General features: G+C 33.6%; 1 protein-coding gene across 3 annotated transcripts; it reads right to left on the bottom strand.

Annotated features, from left to right (window-relative positions):
* Positions 1-1,003: 1,003 nt before the first annotated feature.
* ZRANB2 (zinc finger RANBP2-type containing 2) lies at positions 1,004-21,084 on the bottom strand. 3 transcript variants are annotated; one of them, XM_045835461.1, is made up of 11 exons: positions 20,788-21,082; positions 17,766-17,818; positions 17,565-17,673; positions 16,446-16,528; positions 10,627-10,703; positions 10,353-10,487; positions 8,252-8,418; positions 6,696-6,782; positions 4,471-4,626; positions 3,345-3,418; positions 1,004-2,801 (listed from the first exon to the last, which is right to left on the bottom strand). In XM_045835461.1, exons 1-10 carry the CDS (start codon positions 20,841-20,843, stop codon positions 3,385-3,387), a joined length of 957 nt encoding a protein of 318 aa, XP_045691417.1. In that variant the 5' UTR covers positions 20,844-21,082; the 3' UTR covers positions 1,004-2,801; positions 3,345-3,384. The 3 variants fall into 3 exon arrangements, 2 of the variants coding, with proteins under 2 accessions (XP_045691417.1, XP_045691416.1); XR_006785285.1 differs by having other exon boundaries at positions 2,710-2,801; positions 3,345-3,414; positions 20,788-21,083; XM_045835460.1 differs by lacking the exon at positions 3,345-3,418 and having other exon boundaries at positions 20,788-21,084.
* Positions 21,085-22,598: the final 1,514 nt, after the last annotated feature.

The raw sequence follows: 22,598 nt of genomic DNA, 5'->3' as shown, positions 1-22,598 counted from the left end.
ATTCCTCAAGACTGTTGGTCATCAAATGTTAAGAAAAAATGGCAGACCAAAAAGGACTAAAGAAATATGACAACTACAACTAAGTACAATGTGGTATATGGACTGGATCCAGGAACAAAGTAATGAAAAAATGGTGAAATTTGAATAAAATCTGAACCATGTTTCTTGAGTTTTGACAAAAATTCCCAGTTATATACTGGGTGGACAGTATATACTTGTATAATCTCCACAACTTTTCTGTAAATTTAAAGTTATTCCACCAAGATAGTACGTTTACTGGTCTAACTTCCCATACATGCCTGAAATTATCACTTTCTTACCAAATTACTACATTAAAAAGAGCCATACTGGTAAAGGCTTAAACTATCTTTTAAATAACAGTCCATTCTAATTTTGCAGAAATAAAACAATTTCAATTTCAGGAAAGCTACAAGGTTATTTCTATTTTTTAAAAAATCTATGTCAAAAATGAGACAGAATGGAGAAATCCCCTACCTTCCTATCAATACCTACAAGGCAGACTGTGGATGCCAGATAGGAGACATGACACACAAAATTTGTTTTACCTTCATAAATGTACCTAGAGATTGTCTTGCATTTGGGGCTTACTCTGAACTTGGACATTAATTATCAGATACCATTCTATATTGTTTAGATGAAAGGACTGCAAATAGAAAATTTAGCAGTTAAAAGCACAGTTGTTGAGTGCTATGAAGTGACAGTTTTAAGAGTAATTCAGGAAGCACACTATGGTGTGCTATGAAATAGGTACCTAACATTCTGATAGAACGTATTAAAACTCTTTTGGGTCATCTACATTTTTTAAAAAGTCACACAAATTTTGAGTACCCAAGGTTACAGTGATCATGCTTTGTAATGTTTTAAACCAAGTACTCACATACAAAAATGACATTATATAAAGGATAAGTGAATGTGAAGAATTTAAAATGCACATTAAAAGTAGCAAACAAGACTGCAAATAACTTTAAAAATAAACATTAAATCAGAGCTTAAAAATTCTAATTTATTTCTAACAAACACCACTTGATGCTTGACCCACAAGCTTTATTTACATTTGTCTACAGCATCATTTCCTTATGAAATGGACTAGTACAGCTTAGTTAAACCAAATGAAATCATAATCATCTGAATTGTCTGCAAACTACTATTTGCTAAATTTATAACCTTGCATTTGCTCAGTACAGCCAAAATTTTAATACAGAAAGCACAAGAATAAACCAACAGTAACATGTAGAATCTAGATGATCATCTGGGCAATTTAGAAGGTGGACTTTCAAGAAGTCTGAGGCACAATTACAAGAGAGAAAAGTTCTTGTGCAAACTACAGTAAACGTAGCAAAGGAAAGATGTAAAAAAACAAGGGGAAAGTTCATTGTAAAAATATTATCAAAATATTTCTACATAAGATATTTTGTTTCCATCTTTAAATCAGGTGAGAGAAAAATCACTCGTTTTAAAATAAAAAAACAAATACAATTATGGTCTGTCTACAAAATACCTTATAATGTTTTAATTTTTAATTGCAGAAGACATGTTTAAAAAAAAAAAAAGAACAATAATAATGGGTATTAATTCCCATGACAAAAAGTCCCCAAGCACAACTGTTGGTTTTCCTTAATATACTTACCTTGCATTGTCACTGAAGATACTGGTAAGAGAAACCCTTTCGTTTTTAAACCAGAAGACACATAAAGCTCAAGTGACCAGATTTTAATTTTGAGAAATAAAGCAAACTCTAACAGTATTTTAAGCCATAAGTAATTTCAAGTGAACAATTATTTCTGTTATGCAGAAATAATCATTACTCAGAAAAGAATTTTATGCAGTATGTTTAAACATCTCATAACTTGTTTACTTAAATTAACAATGTCTCTGTTGGTCTTTCACTCAAAGAAAAATATACCTCAAAAGTTTTCTTCAATTTGTTCTTCATTAACTATAATTTAGCTCTGTCTACCTTATATGTGAAAATTGGATTTTTAAAGGGTGTAACTAACACACAGCTTCTTAAAAATATTAAGATAGACACTTTGAAATGTTTTTCTCATCAGACAACCATATCAGAAAAAAAATGAACTGTTAAATATTCTTGCTCAAATTTATGTCAGAAAACATTAAATGAATAATATCTTTCTCCTGTAAGTTCACAAGATTTTTCTGCATTAAATGTGTTGCAAAAAGTAAAACTGAATAAAAAAAGGCAATGATTCTAAGGCATCCTTACCATAGAGAATTTCAAAATGAAGTTTCTAGTTGACTGTTTTACAATTAGTTTAACTTTAACATGAACAGGGTGACACCTCTTCTCAGATTAAGATAATGAGGTTGTTTCCAACTACTTCACCAATTTTGCCTCCATGCTCAGGCAAGCCTCAGGTAATCTTAAGTCAATAAACAGTTCATATTTGGAAATGAGAAAAACAATAGTTCAAATTAGAAAACAAAGTAAAAAAAAAAAGGACTTTGTTATAGCCGAGGTGGTTTTAAATAAATGGTTGTAAATAAAGAATGACAAATAAAGCATCTACTTGGGGACATTATGGCTTAAAATACTATTTACTTTTAATTTCACAAATAAACACAGCTGTATTGTTCTGAAAAGCAATGAAAGGCATGCACCTCTACTAGCACTTCTGAACAAGTAAGACACCAACTTCTTAAAAATTATGCTTCATGCACTGTACTGAATTTTTTTTAAGATGTAAATTTTAATACATTATTTCTTTTTTGAACTTGAACGGGAACCAGAATGGGATGATCCAGAAGATGACCTGTGGTGCCTGTAAGACAGAATGGAGAAAGCAGGTAGTCTAGTAAGCTGGAGCTGGATATCATCATTCATTCATAAGACTTTAAGAATATAAAAAATTAAATCAAATTATATATTCTGACAATAGAAATAATTAAAATCTAAGAAACAAACCTATGCATGTAAAATAAACTAGTGTTTAGACCTCAGATGTGAGCCCAGTAACAGTATCATTTAAAATTCTCTATAATTAAAAAAATCTCTCATTTCAAGATATAGCCACCTCTCAATTATTTAAGGTTAATAAAGAAAAGCCTTGCAAACATGTGGAAGATTACAGGTAATATATAACACAGGCACATAAACTTGGTAATGGAAGAGTAACTAAAACAATCTGTGATAATATTATAGATAACGTGGTTAAGTCTTTATGTAAAACAGATACAGCAAGGCTTCTGAATGTGTATAAGTATATTCATAAATACATTTGGAAATCTAGGTCTCACAAGATGATCGTACAATTAGTTAAAGGGTTATATTCATGCAGCTCATATGAATAAGTCAATATATCAACCTGGGTAAAGTAGTGGTGTTCCGAGGGGTTGGCCCTGGGCTCAGGGTTGTTTAGTGTTTTCACCAATCACCTGGCTTATGGAATAGAGAACATGTTCATTAAGTTTAGATGACAACAAACTAGGGGGATTATATGTGGCTAAGATAAAAATTTGCAGAAGTGGTAAGAAAGCAACAGAATTAACTTCACTCAAGTATGCAGTTATTTTCATCCAAAAAAACCAAATGCAGAGAAACAAAGACTAGTTGTGTGTAACCCTAAAATCTAAACTTCAAAATGTGAAGCAAAACTTTTCATCCTGTACAAGTAGGAATCATAAGGTAACCCTATCACTGGACCCAGCAATAATCACTTTACCTAATTCTTATTTTCACAAGCTAAAACAGTAAGAAAAATTTTGCCAAGAATACAAAAGAAGCCATTAAACTGACTATATAATTAGTCACTGAGAATCCAGAGAAAGTTAATGAAGATAATTAATTAGCCTGCTGTTAAAAAGGCTAACAGATAACATTCTCTCAAAATTTAAAAATGTCAATATAGATAACATAATCCAGAATGAAGGTCTTCCTCAAAAATAAAAAAAATGGGGATTTGTACTGCAAGATGAAAAATGTATTAGCTATGAGAACAATTTCCTGATAAGGAAGACGAAAAAAGTTACTGTGAAAATGCATTTACACATATTTAAAAGAGGACAGATTTCCAATGATCTAGAATAATTTTTATTTAATGTCCTAGAATCCTGATTTCTAATATTTAATGTAAAAATATATAGCATAATATATACGAAAATCAAATTCTAAACTACTTCAACATATAGCTTCTGAATTAAAATCTTAAAGGACAGAAATAACCGAGAGTTGGCTATAATTATATATGAAAATAAATATTTAAACAATAAAATGAACAGATAGTGGAAAAGAGTGGTTTGATCTACAGCTTTTTTAAACAACCTGATCAAAGTACATAGGATAAACAAAGTAATTAGTGTTTTTTGAAGTTTAAAGTTAAAAAATATAAAGTTAGACTAAAGGAGATTACAAAAATCTAATCCTCGACAAGGAAGTTTAATCTATTAAACACACTTAAGAACACCCATTCTTATTTCTACAGAAACCCAAACCTTTCGGGTGACCGTGATCTTGTTCGTCTTTTTTTGCGATCACCAGATGAAGATCTAGAACGACTTCTCTTTCTGTTCCTCTCAGGAGAAGATGATGAACTTGAGTAAGATCTTTTTCGTGGGGAAGAAGAGCCCCTGTGGGATCTGGAGCTGGATCTTCATTGATTGAGAAACAAATCAAACATTCCATTAAAAGACGAACTGAGGGAGCTAATTTAGTTAACAGATCCAAAAATAAACAGGATTGATAACTGAAAATTTTATAAGAAGAAATACTTACTGCTTACTCAACAGAAGACCTCTGGTTCAACCATGAAAACAATTCTATTTAAAAACATTTACTTTAATTTCATCTCTTTAAAAAATTCTAAGATAAGTGTTTATCACTTATAGTAAGTAGAATTTTAAAATATTTTTTTAAAAACTTATGGCTTTAGCCCTGGCTGGGTAGCTCAGTTAGTTAAAGAGCCACAGGTCCAATCCTGGGTCAGGGCACATACAAGAAACAACTAATAGAGGCATAAATAAGTGGAACAACAAACTGATGTTTCTCTCCCTCTAAAATCAATTAAAAAAAAAAAACTTAATTTAAGTATTTCATTTTAAAGTATACATAAACAGCAAAACCAACAGGTAAAACTGTACATTTATTGATACATGAGTTTGTCTAGAAAAACATCTTTCCATTTGGAGAAAAAATGCTTATCATATATACAACCTCCTAAGAAAATAAGCATAAAAATTCCTTGTATAATTGTAAAACTTATTAGTTAAGGTGCTAGAGAAAAAGCAGAAATAAGGGACATGAAAAAGAACAATAACTATTAAGTTGCTAAATAGTCAAAGAAAAATGAATAACTTTAAAACTTGATTTATATCAGCAATATTTATTTTTACAAAGGGCCACTATTCATGAAGTATGAAGTGTTGACATTCACATGTTTTAGGTAGAGGTAAACGTGCAAATGTTTAAATGCAAATTATTTTCTTCATTTACATATTTTGGTTGAAGTAATTTAGCTCAAACTTCCCAAAAAATTCACCTTTGGGCTTAAAATAAACTTAGAAAGCCCAAAAGGAGAATTCTTTGGAAAGTTACAAGCAATGAAAAATGTTTGGAAGGAATATGAAGGCTGTTCTGTAAACCTTATTATAGTGCTTCCCAAAGGGAACTAGGATTTAATCTTCACCTAAGAAGCACTTGAAGGACTAAAACATTGATAATACACATAATCACAAGAACAACAACAAAAACAACAAACTCATTTGCTATTTTGTATTGGGTTAATACAAGAGTGCATTTCATTCTTTTCTTTTTAATGCTGTTAAATTGCAGTTACCCTCTAATGCTACAGGCTTGATTCTAATAAGCTATTAAGCAATTATTTTTACCAAAGAAGCTACCACTTACTTAACTTCAATGTGAAGTTCTACACACACAGAATTTTAGTGGTTTTTCTTATTCATGCCATTACTAGATCGATAAATTAACTTAAAAAGAAAGGCAGTGTATTTGGATGATTTTAGTGTCTCAAATGCTTATTTACAAATTGCTTTTCCCTCTGTATGACTAAATGCAACCTAATGTTAACAATAATGTTACTTAAGACCAAACTACACCTAGACTAACCAACCATACTTCTTGATTTAGTTTGTGGAATTTAAGGAGTGGTGTTCTACATATACTGTTTATAATATTCTTTGTATTACAGAAAAAAGAAATACAAATAAAACCCTCCAGAAACTTAACCTGATATAAACAAAGATTTTTGTGTGAATACTGAAACAACTGCCTTACGAAACAAAATCTGTTTAGAAGTGAAATTGTTTTTCTTCCTTTAAAAAAGGGAATTAAATGTTTCCTATTTAATGTGCATATTTCTGATTTTATTTGAACTACCACTGCAAACATAACTAATGTATGAGAAATTTTGGTAATAAGACTTGGCTCCATTTTCCTACTTTATCACCTTGAGCACAAAAATAAACTGTGCATGATGCAAAATAACCACCTTAATTCAATCATGGGAATGTCTTGGCACACTGCAGGCAATGGAAACATCTCATGGTGAGAAAATTAAGCCCAGGCAAGTGCATTAGTTTTCTAATGCTAAAATAAAATAAAAGTAGAAGCAAAATAAGAGGGGAGAAAAAGCAGCAACACCTTCTGCAGCCTTTATGTATTATTTTCTCTCTGCTTTACAGAGAGATGCTACCTCATTCACCTTGATTTCGACCCACGAGATCTCGAATGTTCTCTGGAACTGGAACGAGACCTTGACTGGGAACTGGAAGAACTTCTTGAACGGGACCTGGAACAACATGGAAGGATTTTTTTCCAAGACCACATAATTGAACTTTGTGATATAAACACTGAAAGAAAGATAGGCATTATAATTAATTTTCATATAAAAAGATAGCTATTTTAGATAGACGCTTTTTCAAAACAGTATTTTAAAGTAATTAAACCTTTTGGTATTTATGGAAAAACTTAAGGTAACAGGAAATTTTTAAAAATAATACACCATTACTTTCCAAGTTTGACAAAATTACTCTAAATATCACCACTCAAGATTGTGCAAACAAAAACACTCAGTATTATCACTTTATCACTGAGGAATACACTACGCGTACAAATATTTAAAAGTAACCCAGAATTTAACATATCCAGGAATTCTGAACTTTGTATTTTATATTCAACTTCTCTGAAGTATCAGTTTCAATATCAATTATCAATATCAATGGATTTATAAAATCCATTACATTTTCTCAGTCACTATCTAGGTCTGAAGTAATGGGTATGCTTGTTTAATCTTGTTTTTCTATCTATTCAAATGTTAAAAAAATTAAAGGGAAAATACTTGAACAACCCTGTAATTGTAAAAAAAGAAAAAAATAACACAATAGAAGACATGGCCCATTTAAATAAACCACAAAAGAAATAATTCAGTATTAATCTAACTTATAACTTCAACTTGCCCCTTAAAATAACCTGCAGCTAAAGATTATTACATTTTCATTTTAAAATTACTAGCTTCAAAATCAATAAGTTTTAACTTTAATTATTAAGTTCTCAGTTGGCTATTTTTTTTTCTTAAATATCATTAAAATTCATTGCCTGTTGTTTAACTTAATATGAATAATTCTTCAAGGAAACACTGTTTATGTAATGTACTTCTTTTTCTCACCTAAAATTTTATTTTTATTGTTGACTACACAATCAGGAATTATTTACTAAAATTTTACATCATTAACAAAATAATAAAATAATATTCAAGTACACCGGCAACTGAATCCTAATTTATTCCTGATCATCTTAAAATTAGCATTAGGCCAACAGAACTTACATGACTAAATTTCCTCCTTTATTCAGAATACCTGTATCAAAGTAAATTATCAAAGCATTGTGCTATAACCAATAATTTAATAAAGGCCTAGAAAACTTCTACACTAGCTTTACCAGTGAACACATAAATCTTCCCTTTACTTAAATATTTCTAAATGTAAACTATTTAGATAGTATACTATATGTAATGACTTAATTAAATTCCAAAGTTAAAGTCTGGTGATAAATGGACTGAGGAAGTTTCAAATTAAAATGTGCATTTCTGAAAATATTGGACAATTGCTTAAAGGCAGTAAAAAAATTATCTTTTAAAAGGTGATTTGAATGAAATCTCTAAAATAAAAGCTTATTCAGTCAAGAAAAACAAAACTTAGAAATAAAGAAGTTAGATACTGACATTTTGACTGGTGTTACCCTTGACCTGTACCCGTTTACCTGGACCTAGACCTTGAACTTGAGGGGGAGGATGAGCGTGAAGATCGTGAATGTGAAGATCGAGACTTTGAGCGACTTCGTCTATTTGGTTTCTTTTTATTACTATCTTCTTCTTCACTGGCATCAAGATTATATTTTGAGAGATCAGCATCATCTTCATCCTCATCCTATCAAAAAGTCAATTATTTACTTGACATTTAGATATTAATGCTATCTACTAGGAATGATGGACAGTTCTATGTACTAAACATCTCCATATAGATATAAATCACATCACTAATATCTCAGCAAATTCATTCTTAATCCTGAAACCTGCCTATTACATTCCTTAGCTCAGCTAAGCAGGCTTGACAACTACCTCAAATATTTCGAAGTAAACCTAGAAGCCTTACTTTTTTCTGTTACCATGTATTACCAAATAAGCTCTCTAGAATTTTCAATTTTACTCCCGTAAAAGTCTTTAAATTCATCTCTGTTAATACTTCATTCTTTTCTCTACTGATATTACAGTAACCTTTTAGGTGGTCTCTCTGACTCAGAAAATTCATTCTGCTTCCCCAATATCTCAGTGTTCAAGATGACCTTTGAACAATGTAGGGTTTGGGGCACTGACTTCCTGTGTTATTTTTAACTCCCCCAAAACTTAGGCAGTAACAGCCTGCTGATGAAAAGCCTTACAGAAAACATAAACAGTTGATTAACACAGTTTGAGTTGGCCAAAAAGTCTGTTATGTTTTTTTCCATACAAGGCACATTTTTCATTTTTACCAACAACTTTACTAATTTGGATATTTTGAATATGGGGGCTACCTCCTGCTATTAGCTTGTAGTGGGTAGAAATCATGGGTGCTGCTAAACATCTTGCAATGCATAAGACAGCCACACAACAAACAATTATTTGGCCAAAATAACAATAGTAAAGAAATTTCACAAACCACTTTTGACACCTTCAATGAATCACAGCACCTTCTCTGTACACTGCACAAATCTTTTTCTGCATCTCTACCTTTCTAAGTATAATACACTGAAAACCTGGCATATTTCCATCTTCAATATTAAAATGGCTGCACAAAATTAACTAATTTTAGTTATTATTTTTAATGCACGTCGATGTGACACCTGTCACAATACGATCTAACAAAATTGTTTCAAATCGAGTTAAAGACAACTAAGCACTACTAGAACCATTGTATGAAAAAAACGTAACAGCTTTTTTGGCCAACCCAAAATGTGTTATATGTATTCTATATATTCCAGTTTTAGAATAAAGTAAGCTAGAGAAAAAAATGTTATTAAGAATATCACAAGAGCCCTGGCTGAGCAGCTCAGCTGGTTAGAGAGTCATCCTGATATGGCAAGGCTGCAGGTTTGATCTCTGGTCATGGCACATACAAGAAGCAACCAATGAATGTATAAATAAGTGGAGTAACAAATTGATGTTTCTCCCTCTCTCAACATCCTGTCTCTAGAATAATAAATAAAAGAATATCACAAGAAAAATATATTTACAGTATTATATATTGAAAAACAAACCCTTGTATAAGCAGGCCTGCACTATTCAAACCTGTGCTGTTTGAGTCACCCGTATATTAACCATCAGAACTCTGAATTACAGGTCAGATATCTTAATTATTAAAAACTTTAAAAATTGTTCCATATTGATTTTAATTGCACACAGGACCTCTTATAGTTATACCCCAAAGCTACCTTAATCTAGATCTATACATCTAACCATAAAACTTTGCACTCAGGCCCACAGAACAAACATTACCAGACTTGATGTGGTCGCAGCTCCACATCCTTCCCTCTGCTCTAACCAAACTAGCCTATATAGTTTTGAATGTTGCAGGTTTGTTTCCTACTCAGAGAACCTTTATTTGCTGTTTTATTTACTTTCCACTAAAAGGCTATTTCTATCTCAATCATTGTTTTTCTAGTCCCAGCACAGAACTCGGTAGAGTGAAGCTCAAAGCCTTTGTAAGAACAAATGAGTGTACAGCAGAATGTATATATCTTCACCATGGACCAAAGGACATCAAAAACATTCATGTTTTATGTCATAGTTGAAATAAGACAAACGGGAAATAAAGAAGTAAATTACCTCATCTAATTTATATTTAGAAAGATCTTCATCCTCATCCTCTTCTTCTCCCTCAGATTCTTTATCTTCGACTTCCTTTAAAATAGATGCTGGGCCAACTGCCTTCCCTCTGTATTTTTTCTTTTTGCGTCCAAACTAGAGAAAAAGTTTCATAAATTTTTATAATACATTTTATAAGTATTCATAAGACACATTTATATTTTGTTTCGCACTGAAGATATTTTTAATTTTTTTCTAATTTGTATTCAACCTGCACTTTTAATGTATAGCTTACCTCATCATATTCACCATCAGATTCTTCTCTTTCTATATATTCAACATTTTCTCTTTCATTAAAACCACCACCATATCCTAAAAAAAAAAAAAAAAGACAAATTGTTGTCCTCTAACAATTTATTTAAATAACAAAAAAATCTCAAAATCACCTACAAGCAACAGGAAAAATAAAATCTTATCAACGAGACTGGCCTGTGCATTAACAATTACTAGTCTTTAAAGATTATATTAAGAAAAATCTCAATGAAGAAAAGTCTTAATGTGAGATGCTTAGCTGGAAAGTCCTGTAGCTGTAGTTCTAGCTCTTCTCAGTTTCAAAGTGTCCTTAAGCAAAGAGGTAGACAATGCATGGGAATATATGGGTGAGAAACATCTCCTTAAACCTCTACTTTAACCAATTTTAAAAAGTAAAAATTATTTTCCTCTGTAGTTTCTCATAATTCTTCTGGGAGAACTGGACTCAGAAAGAAGAATCAAATTTCAGTTTACCAATTGCAGATGGTCTGGAATCTTCTAATACATTGAAATCTTGATGAGCTAAAATGTAGCTAGAGTTTGGAAAATTCCAAATTATACAAGCAAATTCAATAACATGATAATGGGAATCCAAACTGACTTTAATGCAATTATTTTTAGTACAGAGGTAAAAGTCAAAAAAGATTCAAGGAGCCAGCTAACTTTTAAACTGAAATTATTCTATTAAAAAGTAATCAAGATCAGCAAACCATTATTTTTTGATGTCACAATTAGCATCTACAATGAGACTGGTAAGTCTTTCATAGAAGGTCAACAGAGACTGGAATAAGAAAGTGAGTGAGTTTTGAGAAAGTGAGATGAGATTTTGAATAAATCCCACATTCAAAAAATAATTGAGAACTATGTGGTCAAGAGTAACACAATCTACAACAGGGGTGTCAAACTCATTTTCACTAGGGGCCACATTAGCCTTGTGCTTGCCCTCAAAGGGGTGAACATAATTTTAGGACTGTATAAATGTAACTACTCCTTAACAGTTAAGGGATAGCCTGGCACTGCCACCAGGTAGAAACAAGGTGCTAGGTCAGATAAAACAAGGTAGAGGGCCAGATTCGGACTGCAGGCCTTGTGTTTGCCACCTGTGATCTACAGGGTCCGAAAGAAGTAACACCTGCTTGAGTGTGGTTGGTAGGGTAATAATATGGGTGTGATAATTTATAGTTTTAACTTGAACATTTCACCTAAAATGTCATGGTATGCTTGAGTGTGTGATAGTTATGTTACAGAATTACATGCTTACAATTTTGTAATAAAAAAGGGGCATTATTGTGCTGGATCCTGTATACACCATATTACAGAGCAGTACCAGCACATAAGGCCAGTGATTCCCAGATTTAAGGATTTCATGAACCAGCACAATGTTAAATAAATGTATAAGCAAATTATTTTAAATTTAGGATTTGTGACTTTAAATTTATTAAACATGGACATTAAAAAAAAAGATCTTTACCCCATTATCATTTCATAACACAGCCACGAATAGTAGAAAGGCCCTAAGCCCCAAACAAAATAATACATCTAATTTTTTTTAAAAAATCACATTACTATAACATCCTTTCTCTTATTATACTTTGTACCAGTGAAAACTGCAAAGTATCAGGGTTTATCTTTGAAATACTTGCATAGCAACCCTTTCTTCCTCTTCCTACCTTGTTTCAGAGACAACATGCACTCTAACTGAAAAGAGTTTCCTTTTGTTTCTGTCCATCTGATATGAGTAAAAAGTGTATGAAATACCAATAACAACCTTTCCTTAGTAAAATCTTGGCTGTAGTTTTTCAGAATATCATACATGGAAAGACAAGTAAGCACAACTGGGTTATGCTCACCTTAAGAAAACAGCTTGGATTCAATGTTAATTATGGATTATAAACACAACAGAAAGTTATAATTCTATAATATAGCTTATTTCTAAATATATTTAACATTGTATCAGTACATCCTAATATTAAGGTGTGAGTAGTTTTATATACAACAAATTCTAAGACATGACTAACAGTAAAAATCTAAATTTCAAAATACTTACAAATAGCTAAAAAAAGTCCACAGGATCTATATATCATTTAGTTATCTACAGCTGAAAATTGATATGGCAAAAGTGGAGAGCTAAAGAATACATTATAGCCAAGATTTAGAAAGTGAACTATAACTCATATAGGTTAATTTTGCATAGGTATCGAAGTAGAAATTTTAAGATGAGTATCATAGGAAATACAAAGCTATTTTCACGTTCTCCCATACCGGCCCCACAAAAACAACCTAAATAATTTGTTGACAGCAAAGATTATTTAGGTATGTTGTGTGAACCAATACAATAAATCCACCTCACGAAGAGAACTCATGAAGACGACCTGGAAAATACAGCAATCACAAAAAAACGAGCACATCATTTCCACTGAAACTTCGGTAACTTATCTTTCTCTTCTTAGCTTAAGCAATGCTTTATCAAACACACTGCTTTCTTACACAGACTTCATTAATATTAGGCTCTATGTATTTGTTTTGCTCACCCAATTATCTCCAACATCTTGCAAAATGGCCAATAAATTATATCTTCAATGAATGAATATAGAAAACAGTAATTCTAGTACCACTTACAATTTATGAGTTTTGTAAAGAAGGCTTTAAAATACAGTTTAGATGAAATAAGAAATCAAGAACCTCTGTAGGCGGTACAATAAAAATATTTTCAAATCTGTCTCACAGTACAATGTAAAAAAGTGGGCAGTGGACAGTAAAGCATTGAGCACAGATTTACATCAGGCCTCAGGTAGGGCTATGACAATAAAAATGAACAGAGAAAAGGGGATGAATGTAACATATAACTCAAAGGAAGAACTAAAATACTAACTTGAAAATTCTGTGATTCTATATTTTGAATAATTTAATCCAACTTCTGAGAATTTATTCTAAAGAAATAATTTAAAAGAATAAAAATCACAATGAATTAAAATTGTTTCTCCTGAAGTTATCCTTAATGAATTAAAAACCAACAAAAAAAACCCCACAATAACAAAACCAAAAATTACCCCCAAATCTAAAAATAAGAGAATGACTAAGCAAATTATCTCTGTATTTTACTGAGTATAATGTGCTCCTGTGTATAATGCACATCCACGATTTTTGGCCAAAAATTTCAGGAAAAAAAAAAAACCTTTCATTTTAATTCGATCATTTATTTATACTTATTTTTGTATTATAAGGGATTTTAGCATTTATTTTTGAATATACAGATATCATTACTGCTTTCTCAAGTTACACTTTTTAACACATAAGTATAAATAAAAGAAATAAAAACACACATAGATATGGAATTAGTATTACCCATGTATAATGTGCACCCTTAATTTTCACTAAAAAAATGGGTAAAAAAGTGTGCATTACACAAGGCAAAATACATATATAGCCAATCTGATGGGATTATGCAAGTGAAGTGAGCAATATTTTAGAAGCAGTGCATCAAGTTTTCTTTCATGCACAACCTATCCCTTAGTTTGGAAAGAGGAAATGCTCCTAAACTTTGGCCTTCCTTATTATCAACAGTAGAGAGAAAGTGGAGAACAACAGTGTTAGTTCATACCTTAAACTGACCAGCAAATACAACTACTTACAGCCAATGAAGTTAAAAAAAAAAAAAAAAGTCAAGACAACAAATGATTAAGAGGGAGAGAGACTGAGTAAAGTGAGAAGCTAACAAAGTTTGAGAGCCCCAGTTTATAGCTCTGTGAGTTAAAAGAGGAGTCACAAAATAGAGCAAAGAGAATGTGAACAACTTAAAAAAAAGCTTTTTGAGATTATAATTTTTAAAGTGGTTATTAAAGATTTTGGACCTTATCCTAACAGTAGTCAACACTAGTTTTAAATGGAAGTTTTAGTTTGGGATAAAGCAAAAAACAAAGATCTCTGGCTGTAACTGGGTAGGAGTGGTACAGATACCAACTAGATGGCTATTTTTTCAAGACAAAATATAATGGTATATTTGCCCAGAGCAGTGATAGATAAGACTTTCTAGGGTAGAGGACAAGTGGAGTCACTATGAAGGACATCTAGGTTTCTAGTTATGTAACGAGCACGTGGTAGGGTGGTACTAATCATGAGGAGTATCACTAGAAGAGGGCCAGGTCCTGTGGCGGGGGATCATGAATTCAGTTTGGATATAATGAGTTTGACATTTACATGGTGATGATAAATAGGCAGGTGGATATACTGGTCAAGTCAGTCTGAGCTGAAGACATAAATTCAGGCATCACAGTATGCCAATGGTCACTTAAACTTAGGTTAAGAGGATGTCTAGAAAAAAAGAGAGCAAAGAGAGCTTAGGGAGTGAATCTCTAAGAAACCCAACATTCTGTGGTGAGGTAGAGGGCAGAAGAGGATGAAACTACAAAGGAGATAAAGAACAACCCAAGCGTGGGGTAAAAAAGATTAAAAAAAAAGGAAAAAAATGTATGTCTTAATAAAGTGAGGGAAAATGAGAAGGGCGAGGACGGATCTGAGGATTGAAAAATAAAAAGTATCTAGGACATCAGACTACAGTGAGAATACAAATTTAAAAAAGGGTGGCAGGTAGGGATTAAACTAGAACTTCTGTTGCACTTCTGGAAGGGCCAGGTCCAAAAGATTCTTTACTGGGTCTCTCATCCCCAGAGACCAGACAGTGAAAGTAGTCTAAAGTCAAGGAGGAACAGAACAAGGAATTTGTTTCCTCAGTCTTCGTCTGACAAGGTGGCTATATATAGAAGAAGCCTTTGCATGATATATGATGCTGAATGGTAAAATCATATTTCAAGTATATTGATAACATGGTTGGGCTAATTGCTGATAATGGGGAACCATATCCTGGTAGATAAATATTTTCATCTCACCACTGACAACACAAACCCAATGGTAAGCTATTATTTAGCTCAAATTCTATCCGAACCACCTGCAGATGTTTGGGACCCACCCTCAAAGAGATTTACTTTAAAGGTGCCTCTCTGCCTCTTTTTTTCCTGTCACACTAGAATGTGGAATAAATGGGAAAGTGGTATTACTCTTTTTTTTTTTTAAAGATTTTATTCATTTATTTTCAGAGAGGGAAGGGAGGGAGACAGAGAGAGAGAGAAACATCAATGCGCGGTTGCCGGGGGCTATAACCTGCAACCCAGGCATGTACCCTGGCTGAGAATCGAACCCGCGACACTTTGGTTAGCAGCCAGCGCTCAATCCACTGAGCTACGCCAGCCAGGGTGGTATTACTCTTTTATTACTAATAACAAACACCAAGATAAGTGGGGTGGGAAGTAAGTAAAGCATTTCTGAAAGTAGTTTAGTATCACTATTCATTAGGTTACAGCTTCCTAGTGCTGTACTTTGTAAACTGCAAAATTCTGAAACAAGATGATATTTTTTTTAGTGTGTAGGGAAAAAAAATCAAGGTCAAATCATGAAGGCTGAATAGACAGAATCCTCAAATCACTCTGCTCTTAAGATGATATGACTGTCAGTCCAATTTTTAGCTCTTTTAAAAATTTGTACAAAAAAGCAAACAAAATATAACCAGAAACTTTGAAATTAAGAACAATCGGACAGTAATCAGAGGGGAGGAGGGAGGGTATAATGGGGCGAAGGGTTTTCAGGAACAACTATAATGGACACATGAACAAAACCAAGGGCTCCCCCTTGGTTTGAGGTGGAAGCAAGGGACAGAGGTGGGTTTGGCTGGGGGGGGGGAATGGAGACAACTGTAATTGAACAATAAAAAAATAAAAATCTATTTGTTAGAATGAGTTTTTATCTTACCTGTTCTTTCTTCCAACTTGGCATACTTTGGAGTATTACACATGTTACACTCTGATCTTCTGGCCCAATTCACATTACTGCAACTTTAGAAGTTTACCAAGTTAGTAGATAATTACAGGAAAAATAGTAAATTTTTAGACATTCTAAGATTTTAAAATAAAAGCTAGGATGAACCCACTACCATAAAAAATGTTTACTAAGAATACTGCAAAGAAAGAAAATGTACTATTGTACATTTTTCTGAAGACAGAACTTGAGTTCTAACTATTTAAACAGAGAAGCAAAAGCAATACAGTATGAAGAGTGCCTTTGTCATTTTACGAGAAATAAAACAACAAATTGCATATATAGATTCTCATGCCTTAGCAGAAAAATAACATTTTAAATCAAAGGTTCTAATTTCTCATTCTCCCAATTTACCTCAGAGAAGGGTAAGGTTACACCCTCCAAATAATGTTACTTTTTTTTAAGGAAACAATTCAAGCACTGAATTCCATGGCATACCAAATCCAATGTTAATGGAAAATTCCTCAGTATAAATTATATTATCTATAGTATCAGAAATTTACAAAGACCCCCTCTGATTAAATCCTCTTTCATATAGAGTTGGTTCATCAGCATCATAACAGAAAAAAATGGAAGCTGGAAAATCAATAGAGCTTAAAAATAAAAGATATTAAGAAACCTATTTAATTAAGAACAATTATTATGGCATGTATGATTCTAAAATCACTTTGTAAATGGGCAAAATAAATTTTGTGGTGTACTTCACATTAATAATAGAGGCTGAAAGTTTTTGAGATTTTTCACTATAGAAAAAAAGTAGGCTTTTGTGCTTTTAAATACCTTCCCCTCCTTTTTGGGGAAGTTAGCTCACCTTAAGCATTTGTTTATACTGGTATACATACCCCATCATAATAATAACTAGTATTACAACTGAAAAATGGAACTTAACAGTTCTTTACACTTATATAACAGATACAGACTGAACAATAATCAACACACCTTTGATTTAAAGGTTACCTTGGTTTGTTAATGTACCTAATAAGTCGGTAAGATTAATCAGTAGTGGCTAAATACATTATTATGGAAGAGAGGATGATAATTTGAAATACATACGTTTTACACTGCCAGTCATTAGCACTAAATAGGCCTCGGCTCTTCTCTGCAAGTGTTTTCCCTATTTCAGTTCCCCCTGCTTTCATCATCTTAGCCTCAGTTGTCTTCTCTGAAAATAGAAAAATTATGCAGTATGAATCTGGGGAAATAATAAAATGATATGTATAAACAGCCATAATAGAAACTTCCTTAAATGCTTACCCCGCCCACATCTATTACAGCTGGTTCTTCTGGCAAAGTTCACATTTCCACACCTGAAAATAAAGCAAAAAATAATTATAAAGACATTTTTTAAATCAATATACTTTTTAAAATCCCATATATACAATTTTTAATGTGTCCTCTCTTATTATATACCAGATCCAGAAATTCTAAAGCCGTTTCACTCATGTTAATGACAATATTAACTAAAAAAAAAAAACCAAAAACAAACAAACAAACACAAAAACCCCAAAACAAGCCCTCCCAATTTAGGTGGTAAATGTAAGGTTTGAAGCCACAAGTTCAAGATAAGAAATTCAATCTCACTTTCTAGTTAGGTGATCCTGGTAAATCGCTTAGGGACTTTGTGATTCAGCATCCTATCAGCACATACCATCACCAACATGTGCCAAATAACGATGTTTTGATCAGAGACAGACAGTGTATATGACAGTGGTTCACTAAGATTGTAATGGAGCTGAAAAATTCCTATGGTCTAGTGACTTCCGAGTGTAATACATTACTTGTGTTCTGATGCTGGTGTAAATAAACCTACTGCACTGTGTTGCATATACAGTTATATATACTATGTAATACATGACAATGATAATAAGTAACTAGGTTACTGGTTGATTTAATCTTGTGTTGTTTTGTGCAGTAGTAACATGTTATGCAGGCTTATAGCCTAGGCATGTGTAAGGCAACATCACCTAGGTTTGTGTAAGTGAACTCAGATATTTGCACAGTTACAAAAATCACCTGACATGTTTCTCAGAAAGTATCCCTGTTGTTAAGAGGCACATAACTTAATTATAATGAAATCCCCTTGCAAAGCTGAAGCCAAGATCTGACTCTACTTCAACAATTACTTGATGAAACACCAGGGACTTCCAAAAAACTTCAAAGTAGCTCCCAGTATAGAAAATAAGGTGATATACACAAAAATGTGTTAAGTATTACAAGAAATACAAAATCTGAAGGGTGGATCAATGGGGAGAAAATAAGTAGATCATAAAGGCTATGCTTCATGGATCTTGATAAAATACTCTTTTTCAAGTAGATGGTGGGATCTCAAGGAAAAAAGACTGTACTGACTAAAAATTATAAATAGGTTCGGTAATTATGAGGAATGTTTTTTGGGTTGTCAAACCTCTGAAAACCATAGGTAAAAAAAATTATAACCATAACCAAAAACCTCAACACATGGAGTAACAATATCACTTTATGCTTATATTCAGCAAACTTAACAAAAAACACAAAAATTATTGGATTCACTAACGTGGCCTGAATAACACATGTGCGTATCAGTAACAATGTTAAATGCTGACATGTAAAGCTTAAATTCTAAAAAACTGTTTACATTTTTTTAGTTATTATACTAGAATGCAATACAGATGTGAAGTATGGAATTACCAATAAAGCACTCCAAATAATTTTTAGGTTGCTCCTCCACACCCAAATAACTGTTCTTACCCAAACATATTCTGAAAAGTGTTTCTGGACTTACATAGGTATAGGAATAATACTCTATTAACATATTTGTAACTGAGTTGAAATGCAATCTTAGAGAGACCTCCTTCAAACTTTTGGGTAGGTTGTCATTAATGAAGCTGTTAAAAGCACGTTATTCTACAAGTGACCAACACCACAAGTAAAAAGTTGGTGAACACCTTTTGAATGTGAAAACAAATAGTCTTACCACTCACAGCAATGCTATTGATAACATATCACTCTTGTTCTTGTTTAATGTTATCAGAAAGACTTGAAATCCTTGAGATCATCTATCTCAATCTTTATGCAACCAAGAACCATAAATTTATTATGTAAAAGAAAATGTTCCATATAAACTGCTTAATATGTACACAGAAGACAAATGCTGGAAAAATAAGGACTTAATCTCCTTTAATGAAATTAGATGTTTTAATTTTCTAAAACTATCAACAGCTGTCAATGAATATTTGCTTCATATCACTTGCTCTCCAAACACTATCTATGCTATTTCATGTATTTATAGTACGGAAGCCATTCTATTCCAGTCTTTTTTTTTTAAAGCAAAGTTAAATAACCTCTGTAAGGTTAATAAGCAATAGGGCTGGAATTACCTTGGTCTGTTCACTTCAAAATTTTTCCTCTTTCCCAGTATAAACTCTGTGGTATCTGTGGCTAAGTTAGGCACAAGAAATCAAAGGTTTTATTTGACTGTGAATACTTGTGCATTCAGTATTTCTGACAATTGCTTTCCTTAGTTATTTCCATATATTTCCAAGTAGATACACCTATTTGAGGGCCTTTCAATAAAACTAACGGTTTGATCGAGCCCACTGACTTCAGCAGCACTGTCAAAAGCAGAGCCATCACAGCACGTGCTTCTCTGCTGCAAGCCTTCACAAGGCTGAGCTGGCAAAGGCACAGGCCTCAAGCCTGTCGGCTCTCACTAGGAGCAAGGTTCAATTCTTGAGAGAAAACTAAAGGAAAATAAGTCAGAATTTCCCAAACCAAAAGAGGAAGATAGTGTTTGGGGGAAAATATATACAGTACAAACGAAAATTTTAAATTAAAAACAAACAAATCAATCCAACAAGATGAACTATGAGAAGCAAAAGAGCAAGCTGAAGAGAGAGATGCCTTCTCAGAACAAGATAAAGTTCTGCAGGGGAAAGTCACGTGAGGGGGATCAGATACCGAGCGAGCCTCTACGGGGAAGATTTTCTTATCGCTGAAACCTGGCCGCGGCGCGAGTGGGGGTGGGGGTGAAGGGAGGCCATCTCGCTTTCCAAAGAACGACTCTTTAGGAGACAAACCCTCGAGAAAACAAACGCTGCACACATACTCAAAATAAAGGCTCCTGAAAGCAGTCATCGTAAAGAGACCTGGGAGCCTCCTTCCCGCCCGGGAGCCCGCGATTCGCCGCCTCAACCCGGCTTATGGCACGCAGGATCATAAAAAGGGAAAATACCAAACCGAGCTAAAAAAGACTCCACGGATAAACCCCTCTCCAATTCGGGCCCCTTCCTGAACTCACTTTTTGTCAGGGCAAATCCAGTCACCGTCACTGACTCGGAAATTCTTGGTCGACATCTTAAACACCGCCACCACAGCCACCCACCGCTACGTCTTCGGAGGAGGAAAGCGGCCGCGGACTTTCAGCACTCTGGGTCTGTCCTTACGCCGCCTGACCCCCACCCACCACTGCGTCAGGGTTTGATAATAAAGGCGCTCCGCCGGGATTGAGTTTGAACATTATTATCCAGAGTGAGATGCCTTTGCGACTTTTTCCTTGCCGAAAGAATTATAATGCAGGAATATTCTCTAGAGCTAAACTAACAGGCGCAGCAGGGACACCCCAGGCGGGAGGCCTTCTTGGCTCTAGAAGCCTTGGAGAGCCCCCTACCGGCAGGAGGACCCAAAAAGAAAGTATCGTACTTCCGTAACTCAGATGGGCGGAGCTACGTAGCGGGAGGCGGAAGTAATTGTGTTCAGCTTGGGGCTTGGAACCTCAAGTTGCTGGGTCCACCAACACCCACCCCTTCTTTCTATCACCACACTGTTGTGTATGTATAAGTATATGTGTATATATACATATATATGTCTTTTTTGCTTAATCCTTTCACCTTCTTTCGTCCAACCCCTCATGACCCTGAAATTCCACTTCTAGATAGACTCCCAACAGAAATGCACTTAAGTTCACCGAAGACGTGTATAATAATGTTAATTGCTACACTATTCATTAGCCCCAACTGGAAGTTTCCAATTGCTTATGAATAAATAAGCTTGTTAAATAAATCGTCATATTCACACAGTGGAATACTATATACAGCAATAAGAACAAATTGCAACCACATGGAATAGTTTGGCTGTGACTCAGAAATACAATATTCAATCGAAAAGCCAGTCACAAACCAGTACATGTTTTATGATTCCATTCACATGAAGTTCAAAAGCAGCTAAAACTAATCTATGATAACAGTTAATCTAGGGAGTAGGGAGGAAATTGTAGCTAAAAGGGGACATGAGGGGGCTTTGGGTGTCCTGTTAATATTCTTTGTCATAATGTGGGTTCTGGTTAAATAGTTATCTTCACCTTATAAAAATTCATTGAGCTGCATGCTGTTAACCTGAAAATAAAAGGCCAAAGTAAGAGGCAATAAGAGTTTATTTAAGATCAAAGAATATCTTTTTGGGAAGCACTGATTCAAGCAGAAACCCAGATAGAGTTCCGATTATGGGGTGAAGGCAAGGAGGTTTTATGAGAAAAGGAAGGGAAATAACTAGATTAATAAAAGGAAGAAATTTCTATATGCTAATAAGCTAAATTACTCCTTAGTTGTACGTGGCTATTTTCTGATTCTAAAGAATTTCTTTAATTATCAGGTTTTGTAATCGAGTTCTGATTTCCTGTTAGCTTGAAAAACAGTCATTGGGAAGATAATGCTGCTTTGGCCTAGCCCAAAGGTTATTTTGCCCAGTTTAAACATTCCAAAGATTCAAGGAGTAAGATGTGCAATGCTGTTCCTCTGGAATGGATGCTCTGACTCCACTTTAAAATAGCTCCACTTATGGTAGCTTTTCACAACACTTACAACTTGGGTGCTATTTTTAACCTCAGTAAGAAGTTTAAAACCTGGCCAGGTAGCTAAATTGGTTAGAATGTCATCCACAACTCCAAGGTTGAGGGTTTGACCTCAGGTCATGGCACATACTAGTCAACTAGTGAATACTAATGAATGCATCAGTAAGTGGAACACCAAATCTCTCTCTCTCTCTCTCTCTCTCTCTCTCTCTCTGCGTCTGTCTATGTTTCTTTCTTGGTTCTCTTCTTTCTAAAATAAGTAA

The sequence above is a fragment of the Phyllostomus hastatus genome, unplaced genomic scaffold (genome assembly GCF_019186645.2).
Source record: "Phyllostomus hastatus isolate PE091 unplaced genomic scaffold, TTU_PhHast_1.1 phas_contig_209, whole genome shotgun sequence".
Taxonomy (NCBI): Eukaryota; Metazoa; Chordata; class Mammalia; order Chiroptera; family Phyllostomidae; genus Phyllostomus; species Phyllostomus hastatus.
The sequence above is the reverse complement of the archived record's forward strand: the minus strand, read 5'-3'. Positions and strand labels throughout refer to the sequence as shown.

What these genes read in the sequence shown, in the direction of transcription:
- ZRANB2 (XM_045835460.1), bottom strand. Translation starts at nt 20,843, where the DNA reads ATGTCGACCAAGAATTTCCGAGTCAGTGACGGTGACTGGATTTGCCCT. An exon ending in TGGATTTGCCCTGACAAAAA is followed by an intron (nt 17,819 to 20,787) that starts GTGAGTTCAGGA and finishes CTTTATTTTCAG; the next exon opens with GTGTGGAAATGTGAACTTTG. An exon ending in CTGTAATAGATGTGGGCGGG is followed by an intron (nt 17,674 to 17,765) that starts GTAAGCATTTAA and finishes TTCTATTTTCAG; the next exon opens with AGAAGACAACTGAGGCTAAG.